The sequence below is a fragment of the Lithobates pipiens genome, unplaced genomic scaffold (genome assembly GCF_037356315.1).
Source record: "Lithobates pipiens isolate NorthernLeopardFrog02 unplaced genomic scaffold, aLitPip1_a1.2 Scaffold_28, whole genome shotgun sequence".
NCBI lineage: Eukaryota > Metazoa > Chordata > Amphibia > Anura > Ranidae > Lithobates > Lithobates pipiens.
In genome coordinates, this window is record NW_027507789.1 from 196970190 (window position 1) to 196984950 (window position 14761).

At 42.9% G+C, this 14761-nt stretch overlaps 1 protein-coding gene across 3 annotated transcripts in view; it reads left to right on the plus strand.

Annotated features, from left to right (window-relative positions):
* PHACTR3 (phosphatase and actin regulator 3) overlaps positions 1–14761 on the plus strand; it is a 225049-nt gene that overhangs the window by 2599 nt on the left and 207689 nt on the right. Inside the window, exon 1 of one of the 3 annotated variants that reach the window (XM_077460256.1) lies at positions 3600–3735. The exons of the other annotated variants lie outside the window; for them this stretch is intronic. Coding sequence (XP_077316382.1) covers positions 3729–3735 — 7 coding nt within the window. The 5' untranslated portion in view covers positions 3600–3728. Of the gene's footprint in view, positions 1–3599; positions 3736–14761 lie in introns of those variants that run through there. 3 annotated transcript variants of the gene reach the window in all.

The window sequence follows — 14761 nt, forward strand, 5'->3', positions numbered from 1 at the left end:
AAATCAATGAATGCTTTCACACTGGGGCAGTGCCCTGGCAGGGGGGTGAGAAAATGCCCCTCTCCATTGAAATGAATGGAAAGCTCTTCAAAAGTGCTCAGTGTCTGGCTCCTTTCACACTGAGGTGCTTGTAAACGGCCAGTAAAACACTGAGCGCTTATGAAGAACTTTTCAGGTGCTTTTAAAGAGCTTTTCAGGTGCTTTTGAAGCGATTTCCATTCATTTCAGTGGAGAGGGGGTGTTTTCTCACCACCCTGCCAGCGCTCTGCCCCACTGTGAAAGCATTCATTGATTTTAATGAAAATAGGTTTTTGTGAGCTATCAAGTCGCTTTTTTTTTTTTTAGCGTGAAAGCGCCCAAAAAGCGTCTCAATGTGAAAGGGGTCTAAACGCAGCACTATAGTAATCAATGAGTCCATACACACAACTGCGTCTTCATGTGTCAATGTGAGCTGCATTTAGCCACACACACACACACACACACACAACAAAAAGTAAGACACTGCTGTATCCAGGGGCGCACAGATCTGCACACGTGCGTACATCTGAACAAAAAAAATGATTGTACGCATCTAAAAACACAAGTACTTTAGTTGCGTATTTTGCGCAGGATCGTCTGCCAGCAAAAACCTTCTGAAAATACGCAGATGCTCGTGTGAATGAGTCCTTATCTGTACCTAAGCTGGATACACACTATACAACTTTTGTTGTTAGATTTCCTTTAGATTTACCTTCAACTACGTAGTAGAAGGGCCCACCTGATTGCACGTAATTTGAAAGTGTTTAGATCTGATCTCATAGTGTATATTTTTGCAAATCTAAAAGGAAAAAAAAAATCTAAGGAAAATCATATAGTGTGTATCCAGCCTAAAGCCTCCTACACACGTTTAGATTTTCGGACGACCGAACGTCCGTTTTTTTTTTTTGTGGCATGTCGAAAGTGAAGAGGTTACTCATAATAGGAAAATTTTCCTACGCTAGAATACAACGTCAGAAGTGACATAACACGTTGAATAGTTTTGTATGTAATCTTTCGTTTCCGAGCATGTGCAGTCTTGCTCTTACAATTTTTTTCGAATGAAGACCAACTAAACGAAAATCGGACGATCGGTTCACAGCCGGCAAAAAATGTATAGTCCAGCTTTTGTTTGCAGAAAAAAAAAAAAGCAAAAATTGGCTGTCAAAAGCACCGTACTAACGGTCTGAAAATCAGAAGACAGCTTTCTTTTCCTTCCGATTTTTGGCCCCATACACACTATTAGATTTTCTGCAGATTATTGTCTTCAGATTTACCAAAACCATATAACATGAGGTCAAACTTTTAGCCCTTGTACACACGGTCGGAGAATCTGTCGGAATGAGTCTTATCGGACCGTGTCGTCAGATAATCCGACTGTGTGTGGTATGCATCGGACTGATTCCATCCGAATCTCCGTCCGACCCAATTTTCCAACATGTTGGAAATATTTCCCGACCAACTGGGCCGGACGGACCTAATCCGATCATGTGTAGAGCATTTTGATCGGACCAAGTGCCACACGTGCTCAGATCAAATTCCTACATCAAAGCTATTGGCTACTAGCCTGAATGTAGTCCCATCGTAACGAAATTACGTCATCACGTTCTGAAAGATCGGATTTTTCGCCAACTTGGCCCGACCGTGTGTATGCAACAGTTTCGGGCACAATCCGTTGGACTAAATCCGACGGATTTGGTTGGCAAAATCTCCGACCGTGTGTACGTGGGCTAAGAGTTTCAATTTGTATGCAATCAGGCAGGCCATTGCACTACATGGTTTTGATAAATCCGAAGACAAAAATTTGCACTGCGTAAACTGTTGGTGCTATATAAATCCTGTATAATAATAATAATAATAATATGGGGTCTTAGCTGCCATTCCTTAAAAGCAATTTCCAGGGATTTCCCTATTCCAAATGTTGACATGTTGATTTATTAGAATAGAAATACCTTGCTTTATTTTTATTTTTTTTATTTTTTTTAAATCATGTTCTAAAAAATAGCATTACATTTCCGACCTATAAATAGAGGACACATTATTTAAAGGGGCAGACCCCCACAAAACAGTTGAGATTTTGGGAAAGCAAAGCCTAATTTCTGATTTCTTTAAGATATAACTTTGTGAATTTTGGGGATCATTTCAATAATGAAAAAAAAAAAAAAATTCCCTATTCCAAATGTTGGCATGTTAATTTATTAGAATATAAATACTTTTTTTCATTTTTATTTTTTTAAATCATGTTCTAAAAATAGAATTACATTTAAACCTATAAATAGAGGAAACATCATTTAAAAGGGGCAGACCCCCGCAAAACAGTTGAGATTTTGGGAAAGCAAAGCCAAATTTCTGATGGCTTTAAGATATAACTGTGAATTGTGGGTATCATTTCAATAATGAAAAATAAAAATTGTCCCTATTCCAAATATTGACATGTTTATTTATTAGAATAGAAATACCTTTTTTTATTTTTTATTTTTTTATTTTTTTAAATCATGTTCTAAAAATAGCATTACATTTCCAACCTATAAATAGAGGAAACATTATTTAAAGGGGCAGGCCCCCACAAAACAGTTGAGATTTTGGGAAAGCAAAGCCAAATTTCTGATGTCTTTAAGATATATATTGTGAATTTTGGGGATCATGTCAATAATGTCGGTCAGTCTCTCTTGTGCTGTAGCTTGTAGATATTCTGCTGCCGTTAGCATAAGCCTGTAATAGAACGGGACCCAAGAGGTGAATTTTTTTTTTTTTTTTGCCATTTCCATGGCAACGGGCACAAGCAGAGCCATAATTGCACCCATTGAAATGTTTCATAGCAGGGCAGCAATTAGCAAGTGGTTTTGTATGTTTCGGTTACAAAATGCCAGATGTGGCCATTTCTATTTATATCGACGTCTCTGCAGTTCACCCCAAGAAGGATTGAAGTCTGCCTTTGCCCGCAGAGCTACCTTCGGTCACACATGAAGACTGACAGCTCGCGGAGGGCCCCGTGGCTTTGCAGGGCGATCGTATGGCTCAGGCCGGTCTGTTGAGCCCCCAGGCCTTTTTTTCGGGGGGAGATGGTATGGCTCGGGCCCGGTCTATTGAGCCTTAGGGCCCTGTAGCCACTACTCCCTGCAGCTCCATAATTGGCACTTCCTCGCACGCGTGGAGGTGTTTAGGAAATGAATCAGACACAAAGGGGGGGGGGGGTAGCGGAGGATAAGGATGAGGAGGAGGAGGAGGGGGGGGGGGGAAGAGAGGAAATAGGCAGGAATAAAGTCTTTGTTCATACAAAATAATCACTACTCCCCTCCCGCACACAGCAAATCTATTAACACGTTTTAAGTCACGTGCCTATTGTGACATTGTCAAGTGACCATAGAGCCATCGTCAACTCACTGTATCATTAGGCATTGAAGGGGGGGGGGGGGCATCATAATGCAATGGTGGAATGCAAGCTTGTTAATTTTGCCATCTGAGGCCCTTTCTAATGAAATAATGCCATGCATTGCAATTTTAGAGTCTGCCTGTGTTAGAATTTGCCCACTCAGCGAATTTGGCTGTCATTGGTGGGGGATGGGACCTCCCCTGAGATCACCTGATTCTTGTCACACACACACACACACACACACTGCTCCCCTAAGGCTCTTTGTCAGGAGTCATTCCAGAGCCCGGGACCCCCGAACAAAGAACAAAGACTACTTGTGCTGAGAGCCAACGGCAACGTCATGCCAGGTGACTATTTGGGGGCTATTAATGTGCTAGGGACCACTGGCGTGAATAATAATTATTATTATATACCACAAGACAGTGACAGGTAACATGACCACATGCTAGTATAATAATGACCCTCACGTGTGACTTTATATCATGGACAATGTCTTATTACCATTAGGTCATATTGCCATTATTATTTATTATCATTTTATAAATGATGGGCGACTTTGCATAATTGCTACATATAGGGCAATGTGACTTTTTTTTTATTATTATCATAATATACCGACCAATCCCTGACAGGCGACTTCATATAAAATGATATGCTCACAGCATGCATGGAGAATAGTAGTCGTTAGAGTCTGATTAATTATAAAAGATGTGGCTTTGTATTATTTTTACTTCTATTCTTATTGCAGTTATACGTAGCAGTGATTTAATAGTTGTTGTAGGGGGGTTATGATTATTTAGCTGTAGTCATATCAGCAGTTGTTGTAATAGAAGAAATAGCTAGGCACCGGCTTTATTTTATTATAGAGCTCCATAGAATGTTTAATGACTGGATGAGTGAAGGATCAATAATCAATGTAAAATCTATGTATATTTTTATATTTGGAGAGTTTTATGCCAGTCAATATCTATAACAAAAGTATAGACAAAAAAAAACAAAACAAAAAAAAAACACGGGGGGTCTTTTCTACAAATACTGGAACAAAGATGGGATCTGATTGGTTGGCTGTGGCCACAGACGTGCTTCAGATTTGGAAATGTGTAAAAGAGCATAGGCATCCAAAGAGGATGCGCCATCTTTCTAGGGCAGTGTTTCTCAACTCCAGTCCTCAAGGCGCACCAACAGGTCATGTTTTCAGGATTTCCCTCAGATTAAACAGCTGTGGCGATTATTAAAGCCGTGAAACTGATTAAATAACCTCTGCAAAACAATGGGAAGCCTGAAAACATGACCTGTTGGGGCGCCTTGAGGACTGGAGTTGAGAAACACTGTTCTAAGGGCCTGTCCACCGTAGCCAAACTTAAAGGTCCTATTGCAAAGCTCGCAATTGTTCCACAGTCCCTCTTGCCACCTCATTTGTCCCTCATCTTGGTCTGATCCATATAGCTGTATTTAAAATTCACTATTTATCTATCCAAAAATTGTTTTACAGTCCTAATCCTTTCATCCAATTTCTAAAATGGTTCATTTGTAAATTCCAAATGCCAATATAAAGGAATTTTAGTGATAAAAAAAGAGACACGCGTGGGTTTAACCAATCATTTCTTTTTGTACAATTCTCCTTTAAGGGGGCATGGCAGGGGGTGTGTCCCATGTCTATATACTTTTTTGATAATAGGGGTGTCCGTCATTCCCAACTCAAAAAGTTGGTGAGGTATGCTATTGAGCAATACTAAAGTATTTACTTTCTGCATTAATACTTTGGTATCCAATCTTGTCATTAAAGTGGAATTCCGCCCACAAAAAGAAAAAAAAAATGACAGCAGCTACAAATACAGCAGTTGCTGACTTTTAGAATAAGAACACTTACCTGTCCAGGACGCCCGTGATATCGTCACCCGAAGCTGACCCATCCTTAGGCTCCAGGTGGAGGCGCCGGCATTGCTAGTAAGGGAATCAGGAAGTGTAGCCTTGTGGCTTCACAGCCTGCATCTCTACTGCTCATGCGCGAGTCGCTCTGCGCGTTCTCACTGGTCCCCACTGTCTTCTGGGACCTGTGTGTCTACCAGAAGACAGCAGGGGGACGGAGGAGGGGCCGGACATGGCATAGTATCTGCGGCAATCTTTCTCTGGAAGTGGGAGCAAATACCTGTATTAGACATGTATCTGCTCCCCCTACCCCCTGAAAGGTGGCAAATGTGACACCGAAGGGGTGGGGGGGGAACCGGATCAGCGGAAGTTCAATTTTTGGGTGCAACTCAGTTTTAACTTACCTGTTCAGGTGACAGCCAGGCGTCTAGCGTTAAAAATAGCGCCTGCCAACCGCCGAGGGCTTTCACAATGGAGCGGTGCGCTGGCAGGACATCAGAAAAAGTCCTGCCAGCAGCTTCTTTGGAGCGGTGAACTCCCCACTCCAATCAATGGAGCAGCGCTGCTATACCGCCGGCAAAGCGCAGATGCAGTGGCGTTTTGTGGGTGGATTTAACCCCTTTTCGCCCACTAGCAGGGTGATAAAGCCACCTCGCTAGCGGCCGAATAGAGCCGCTAAAATAACGCTAAAAATAGCACCGCTTTACCGCTGACACCCTAGGCAGCACAGCATGAAAGGGCTCTTAAAGTAACACATAGCGGTAACATGTATGTTTTGCTAAGGATGAGCTCAGGCGTGTTTGCACAGTCCAAGTGCAGAGCCCGCCAGGGAGTTGGCGCAGCGCTGTGCTAATCACAGGCAGTGAGACATTGCCCCAATGCGTGGCTGTAGAGATCGGGCAATGTCTCACTGCCTGTGATTAGCGCAGCGCTGCGCCAACTTCCTGGCGGGCTCTGCACGTGGAGTGTGCAAACACGCCCGAGTTTATCCTTAGTTACCGCAATGAAAAAAATGTAATTGTGACCTTAAAAGTAAAGGGCCTAAGGCTGGGTTGACATATATGCAAATTGGATGCGTTTTACACAGCATCCAATTTGCATAACATCTTTTAGCTTTTGATGGAGTCGGTTCATATATGTCCAGGGCAGCTTTGGCGCAAATTTGAAAAGAGTCCTGTGCGGTTTTGGGTCCAATTCAAGTGCAAATTCAGGGAAAAATTCACAGCTGAACCGGTGAACACAAACACACAGGATCTGTGTGAACCCGGCCTTATCAACTAAAGAACATCCATGGATGTACTTAGACGTTCCATCATACCACATACCCTTTCAGCTATCTGCCAAGCACAGTACACTTTAAAAAGAATACATTTCAGCACGTATCTTTAACAATCATTTTACAGAGTTTTAGTATGCATTTTGGTTTAAAGTATAACTAAAGGCAAATGTTTATTTTTTAGTCTTGGATGGAGTGTAGAGGGATTAGAACACCTGTCGATCTTTTATTGATGTCTAAGCCCCCGCTAGGGAGACTCACACTCTCTATTTGTCCTGTTTACCATTATCATTGAAAGTAAAAGAAAATCCCAAATTTTGGGTTGTCCCCAGAACAGTAAGTGCCGGTTCACACTAGTGCGATGCGAGAACCCTGCGAATCAACTGCGTGCTCCCGCATCGCACCAGGCACGCCTGGCAGTTCACACTGCCATATGCGATCTGATGGGGAGTGACATTATATGTTAATGACACCCCCGTTTCAGCTCGCATATTGCACTGCGAACTGACAGTTCGGACATGAATCGGATCGCATATGTGTGAACACACATGCGATCCGATTCTGGTCCGAACAGAAAAAAGGGTCCTGTGCGTGTTTGGACCGAATGCGGTGCGATATCAGCCATACTATCTGTATGGCTGACATCGCACCCGCACAGACATCGCATATAATGTGAACAGCCGTGCGCTGCGAATTACATGCGATGTCTGGCATCACGCTAGTGTGAACCGGCACTAATAGAGGTAGGGTTGCCACCGCATCCTGTTAAACCCAAACACATATGAATTACACAGGTTCTGTGGCTGATTAAGGTGGTAATTAAACTCACTTGGTGCCTTATCTGCATTAAATTAGTCTCAGAACCTGTGTAATTTAAAAGGTGACAACTCTAAATAGAGGGGGAAATCTAACAGTTCTGGTGACCCTGAGGGATTCCCTAATTTGCAGGGATTTCCTGTTTTGACTATGGAACAGGAAGTGAAGGTAAATCTCCCCAACGGGACACAGATGGCAAAAAAAAAAAAAAATCCTCCCTTACATACTACACATATGTGCGATGCAGGTAGGGTTGCCACCTGTCTGGGATTCACCCGGACAGTCCGGGTTTTGAATCATGTGTCCAGGTTTCAGGCAGGCTGAATCCTGGACACATTATTCAGACCGGACTGTGGCTCCCCAAGTAACCAATATAGTCACACACAAATCTGTTGCTGTTCGGGAGCTGAGGGTGGCTGTCTGGGAGGCAGGGCGATGATGTCAACAAGAGCAATTTGGCCACACCCACTGTTCGCTGTGGCACGGTATGTGCACTGCATTACTACTCTCCTTGGGGCATACAGAGGAGTCCCAGGCCACTAAAATTTGGCTTGAAGAAAAGGTGGCAACCCTAGATGTGGGAACCATCGTGATTACAGCGCTGGTTCCCACATCGCATCCCTCCCGCAGGCAGTTCACACCGCCTTGTGCAAACTGCTGCACGTGTCATTAACAAAGTTGAATATCTTAAAGTTAATGACACCCCCAGTTTTGTTCACAGATTACAGTGCGAACTTGCACAGGAATCGGATTGCATCAGTGAGAACACCCCATGCGATCCGATTCTAATGCAGGGGAAAAACAAGTCCCTGGCCTGCACTATTTTCTGTGCAAATCCAATGTATAGTATTACAACTGTATGGCTAAACTTGCATAAGATCGCATGTGATTGGCTCACGGGTGCGAATCACGTGATCTCTAAGATTGTACTAGTGTGAACACAGGCTTTTTGTCTTCAGATTTACCAAAACCATGTAGTGAAGGACCTGCCTAATTGCATACATATTGAAACTCCTAAGGTTTGACCTCATATTATATGGTTTTGGTAAATCTGAAGGGAAAAAAAAATAAAAACAATCAGCAGGAAATCTTATAGTGTGTATGGGGCTTTAATGATATTCGGGGGGCTGAAGTAGAACCAAAAAAGTGCAGGAAACTTTTTCAAAGTCAGACCAAGTTGTGTCGGGCCAGTTAAGACGGATCTCAAAGGGACTCATTGATTTATATGACATGTGCTCCCAAAGACGTACCAATGTGAACCCAGTCCTAAGCATAGAACACAAAGGGGGTTATTTACTAAGGGTAAATCCACTTTGCACTACAAGTGCACTTGGAAGTGCAGTCGCTGTAGATCTGAGGGGAAGATCTGAAATGAGGGGGAAGCTCTGCTGATTTTATCATCCAATCATCTACAAGCAAAAATGCTGTTTTTTATTTTCCTTGCATGTCCCCCTCAGATCTACAACGACTGCACTTCCAAATGCACTTGTAATGCAAAGTTGATTTGCCTTTAGTAAATCAACCTCAAAGTGTAGCAAAAATAAATATATAGTAAAACAGATGTGATGTCGCTCTTAGAAGAATATACAACTTGCAGAGAAATTTTATATGTAATGTCACCAAACATTTGAAACAATAAACTTTGCTCTGAAGATGATGCTACATACCTGATCATGTCCCAATAATCCGAGATTTTCAGCTGCAATGCTTACAACAGGTGATGCAATTAGAACCGTTGCTTGTGATACTAATGAGCAAACCTGTGCTTGCACCTGGGAGTTTGGAGAACATGGTATGTTTCCTAAATTTCCATAGGAACTATGTTGCCTTAGGATACAGTTAAATGGGTGACTTTTGATTGCGCACTATTTTATTTTTTAAATTAAAAGCAATAATCATGTTACATGAGCAATCACGTGTTTTTCTATGATCTTTGTTAGAAAGGGGTGAGTTTTCAAATTTTCTTTGTGCAAAACTATACAAAAGGTATGACAAAAAAAAGAGCATATTTTAGCTGGAGTTGCTCATTTAAAACTTAGAGGAGAATCTTACCATGCTATGAGTGGTTTGGGGGCAAGGGGCTACTGTCTGCCATGACTGACCCGAGGGCACAGCCAGAATTGCAGTGAGTTCCCAACCCGTCATGTGCAAATGTAGTTGTCCAATTGTGTAATCCAAATTTACCCAGAAAATTCAAACCTGTACCAGGAAATAACAGTCAGAAAATAACATTTTGGTCCTGGTTGGTATAGGGCAGTGATGGCACCCCAGATGTTTTGGAACTACATTTGCCATGATGCTCATGCATTCTGCAGTGTACAGTAGGTGCCACCAATATTGTGTTTCCAGCGATGGAATCACGCTGAAAATCACCGCTGCGGGCTGTGCTTCTAGCATTCGCCCACGAGATGCCACACATCCATAGGAATGTATTGGGGGCAGCGAGCAGGAGGAGCGACATGTGTCGGCGCTGGCTCCCACGATGGGGCTCGCAGGTGTCAATCTCGCCGCTAACAGCGGCGAGATTGACACAATATAGACACCACCCGCTGTAGGTGGGCATCATGGGAAATGTAGTTCCAAAACATCTGGGGTGCCAAGGTTCTCCATCACTGCTATATGGCAATACAGATTGTTGGTAAGAAACGTATAGATAAATAAGATTATTCTGTGGAAACTGGCCCAGAGTGAAAGCAAATATGAATTGTGAAGCAGCATGACTCTCATCTAGAGAAATCATAACAGAAGGGGTTCATACATTTTCACACTGTCCATCATGGTCTTGGGCATGTTGCTCTTCCTTGATACAGTCATTGGTGATTCAGTTAAGGTGGCCATACATTATAAAATTTTCTTGTTCAATTTCCTTTAGATCTACCTTCAACTACATAGTGGAAGGGCCTGCCTGATTGCACACAAAATTCAAAGTGTTTAGGTGTGACCTCATATTATATGGTTTTGGTGAATCTAAAGGAAAGCAGTAGAAGAAAATTGTATAATGTATGGCCAGTCTTAAGCCCCATACACACTATCAGATTTTCTGCTGATTTTTGTCTTCAGATTTACCAAAACCATGTAGTAGAAGGGCCTGCCTGATTGCATACAAATTGAAACTCCTAAGGTTTGACCTCATATTATATGGTTTTGGTAAATCTGAAGACGAAAATCTGATAGTGTGTATGGGGCTTTAGTCGTGTAGTTATAAGGCCTCATTCAGATGGGTGAATAGACTGCTGCCTGCAGATCCATCTAAACATCACATATGGACTCAGCAGCCCTCTCTGCTATGGCCACATATAAACTGGATGCTTAACTGCGGCCATAAGCATCAGCCCTGGACCCACAGTGTCTGTGTCCAGGACCGGTCAGAGCCCCTAATTGTATGTAACCACTCAGATGAGCAATCACATGAGATCAGTGTATAAAGTACCTCTGCGCCAACCACCTTGACAGGGGGAATAGAGGGATGCTGCAAACACTGAGGGGAGCTTCACCTACTCCCTGAGCAATATCGATTAAGTGGTTTTAGTGTTGCGCAAATGGGGGAATACAAGAAAGGAGGGGAGAGGGAGGGGGGAGAAAGAGAGGGAAGGAGAAAAGAAAAAGGGGAAGGGGAAGAAAGGGCAGGGAGGGGGAAGGGGAACAGATGAGTATGCAGGTAAAGGATAAAAGGGTAAAGGTCAAAAAGTGCTAGTGTAAAATTATATGTGTCTGGGTGTGCACAAATCCTTGTTCGGTACGTGCTAAACTAAAATAAATGTTAGAGAGTGGCAATCAAATATAGATTCTGATAGAGTGCCATACAAATAAAAACTCACAGTAATGAATGAATGCCTGAAACAATAGACATACAAATCGTGGGTGCTGTGCAAAACTGCAATAAAATATGCTGACAATAAATAAATATATAACTTAAGGTGATAGTCCAAAATATATGACTAAAAGTGTACAGTGAGAATAATCACATAAGCACAATCCCATGTGACATGCCAAGTGGAAAAAACACAGATATCAATCAATCCAATATAACAAAATGCATGTTCCATGCGGTGTTTATAAAGTGCAAATAGTGCTAGCAGCAAAAAAAACGTTACAACACAGGTGAAATGATAAACACATAAAAATAAGGTGCTGGTAATCAGTCTGGGATATTCAGTCCTGTGGACGTGCTGTGTTCTAAGGGGAAGCACTAGCTTTGAACTTCAGTGATCCATGCAGGCATACATGTGCAGTGACTTAATCCTCCTATTTATCCAATACGTGGATAGATGTGCCCTTACCTCAGGGCTGTGAGGTTACAGCCTTAGTAGTATAGGTGGATAACTGGCTCCTGTTCCTGGGATAGGTATGCCTCACAAGATAAAGAGATAATGTCCCATAGTGTAGTAGTTTCAACCAATTGAATTTTATTTAAGTATAGTGACAGGGTACTCACATTCTGAGTGAATAAAAACTGCAGTAATAGAGCAACAAGCAGAGTAACGAACGGTGCGTTCCAATGTCCTTCCTAGTGTCTCTCTCACTTCCTTCCTTGCGCATTCGTCACCGTCACGTGACTTCTTCAGGGAAAATGACACAATCACATCACATGAGATCAACTGCAGTGCCAGCCATTGATTAGTACAGGGCTCTTTGCTCACAAGGTGTGCATGAGGCTAATTTCTCCTGAGTCGTTCTGACTTAGAAAAAGGTTCCTGCATGATTTTTGGTCTGACTTTGGTACGACTTGCACTGACTTCTGGTAAAGAAGTTGCCTGCAAGTTGTGGTGAAGTCGCGCTGGGGTTCGACTTTGAAGTTGCGGGCAGTGTGAACCCCGGGCTAAATGCTTGGGTTGGTTCTGGACACTCATTAGAACTAAGGCCTGGTTCACACCAGTGGCAGTTGGTGCTCAACATTTTTGGGGGGGGCGCAAACAAACTGAAAAATACTGAAACCCCCCCCCCCATCAATTGCAGCCTCACCGTGCCCATTAATTGCAGCCTCATACGCAGCCACTTGGGGCTATCAAATGCTGCCACTTGTGCCCAGTATATGCAGCCACTTGTGCCCACCGATCCCACCCCCCCTTGTGGCGCTCGCGTCTCTGACAGCACCCCCAACCCCCCCGCGTGCGGCTCTCCAATAGGGTGGCCTGGCGCTTTGGCCAATCAGGAAACAGGTCTGACTCCCTGCCTCCTGATTGGTGGGGAGGAAGGTTAGTGTGAAAATAGCGAGAATGAATTTGCTATAGTCACACAATTGGGTCGGATCAGGGAGCACTCTCTGAGCCCCAAGCCCACCCTATTTTGAAGACTATTAGAGCCTTTGGCTCCAATCAGGTGCTTCAAAAAGTACCACCCACTCCCACCCCCGCCATAGGAATCTATTTTCTCATCCAGTTTCTCATGGCAATCTGATTTGTTACACAAGGAAACTAGTGCACTTTGTTCCAATGTTTTGAAAAAAATCTTGTTGAATGTTTGTTTGTTTTTTCTCTTTTTTTTTTTTTTCCAAAGATTTTTTTGTGCTGTTTGTATTGCTCATAACATAGAACTGCATAGGACAAGGGTGGCGATATGGGCTGGTGACAAATTCAAAGCAAGCTCCCTTATCCCTGGGTAGACAATGTAAACAGGGAAGACATTTTTTTGGGGCGAGAATTTTTAGGTGCTAATATAGTGAAAACAATTATATAACTTTAAAAGTAAAAAAAAATCTTTTATTAAGGCATACATGATAAAATCACAGAGATAATTGTTATTAGAAAACATATAAAACAATATAGCTTATTATAGACAATAAGGCGTATAGAGGGAGGTATCTTACCATGAAAAGGTATAACGTTATCCCGACATGTTTCACCACCTTGGGCTTCCTCAGGGGATTTGTTATATAGCACGATACTGCATACTTTTTGGTATTTTATGACATAAAAGTAATGAAGTCACAGTTTTTATCAAATCATGAAACTGACAATGCAGATTTTATTCCACATCCAATTTCCTTTGTTTAAAAACAGAATTGATATTTGCAAAAATTGCTAAATTAATATTTCATGGGGGGGGGGGGGGTTCAACACAGATTTCCTACCATTATTATGAAAAAAATTCTGATAGAAATAAAACCTTTATAGATGATTCTAAAGGAAACTTGATTTAGTTCTGTACATATCCTGTAACATGGTAGCAATTGTGTTTCGGTTTCTGAAGCTGAGAAGGGCGTTGCTATGCAAAGTCATCGATTTTCAGTACTTTATGGTAATTATTTGTTGTTGCTGACCATCTTGCCCCGTGTCTGACCCTCCTCTATGGAGCAGTAGATGTAACCGGACTTTTGTCCATTTACACCCGACTACTCCCAATCCCATCTGGCTAAAACAAACAAAAGGGGATTTCTTACCCTCCGCCTGGATCTGATTAGAGGGCAGTTTACATCCAACTGCCCATAGAGTAGCGTGGTCTGTGTCCCATCTGCACAAGCAGAGCGGACACAGACCTGTAATCCACCCATTCTGCTTAGCTCAGCAGTGGATAAGTGGACAGATCCCTTCTGAGAAACTGAATCCGGCCCGTGTGAAAGGGGCCTTAGGGTCCTTTCACAGGGGTAAGCTCCACTCTGTTCAGCAGGGGATATGTGAGCAGATCCAAAGCTAAATCAGAGCAGAACAGGACTGATACACTATATTACCAAAAGTATTGGGACACCTGCCTTTACACGCACATGAATATTAATGGCATCCCAGTCTTCTTCCGTAGGGTTCAATAATGAGTTGGCCCACCCTTTGCAGCTATAACAGCTTCGACTCTTCTGGGAAGGCCGTCCACAAGGTTTATGAGTGTGTCTTTAGAAATGTTTGACCGTTCTTCCAGAAGTGCATTTGTGAGGTTAGGCACTGATGTGGACGAGAAGGCCTGGCTCACAGTCTTCACTCTAATTTATCCCAAAGGTGTTCTATCTGGTTGGGGTGCAGGTCAGTCAAGTTCCTCCACCCCAAACTCGCTCATCCATATCTTATTGACCTTGCTTAGTGTGCTGGTCCAAATTATTTGGTGGAGGTTGGGCTTGGCCCCTTAGTTCCAGCAAAGGGAACCCCTAAGGCGTTGGCATACCAAGACATTTTGGACAATTTCATGCGCCCAACTTTGTGGGAACAATTTGGGGATGGCCCCTTCCTGTTCCAACATGACTGTGCACCAGTGCACAAAGCAAGGTCCGTAAAGACATGGATGAGCGAGTTTGGGGTGGAGGAACTTGACTGGCCTAACTTCAACCAGACAGAACACCTTTGGGATTAATTAGAGCATAGACTGTGAGCCAGGCCTCCTTGTCCACACGAGTGCCTGACCTCACAAATGTTCTTCTGGAAGAATGGTCAAACATTCCCATAGACACACTCCTAAACCTTGTGGACGGCCTTCCCAGAAAAGTGGAA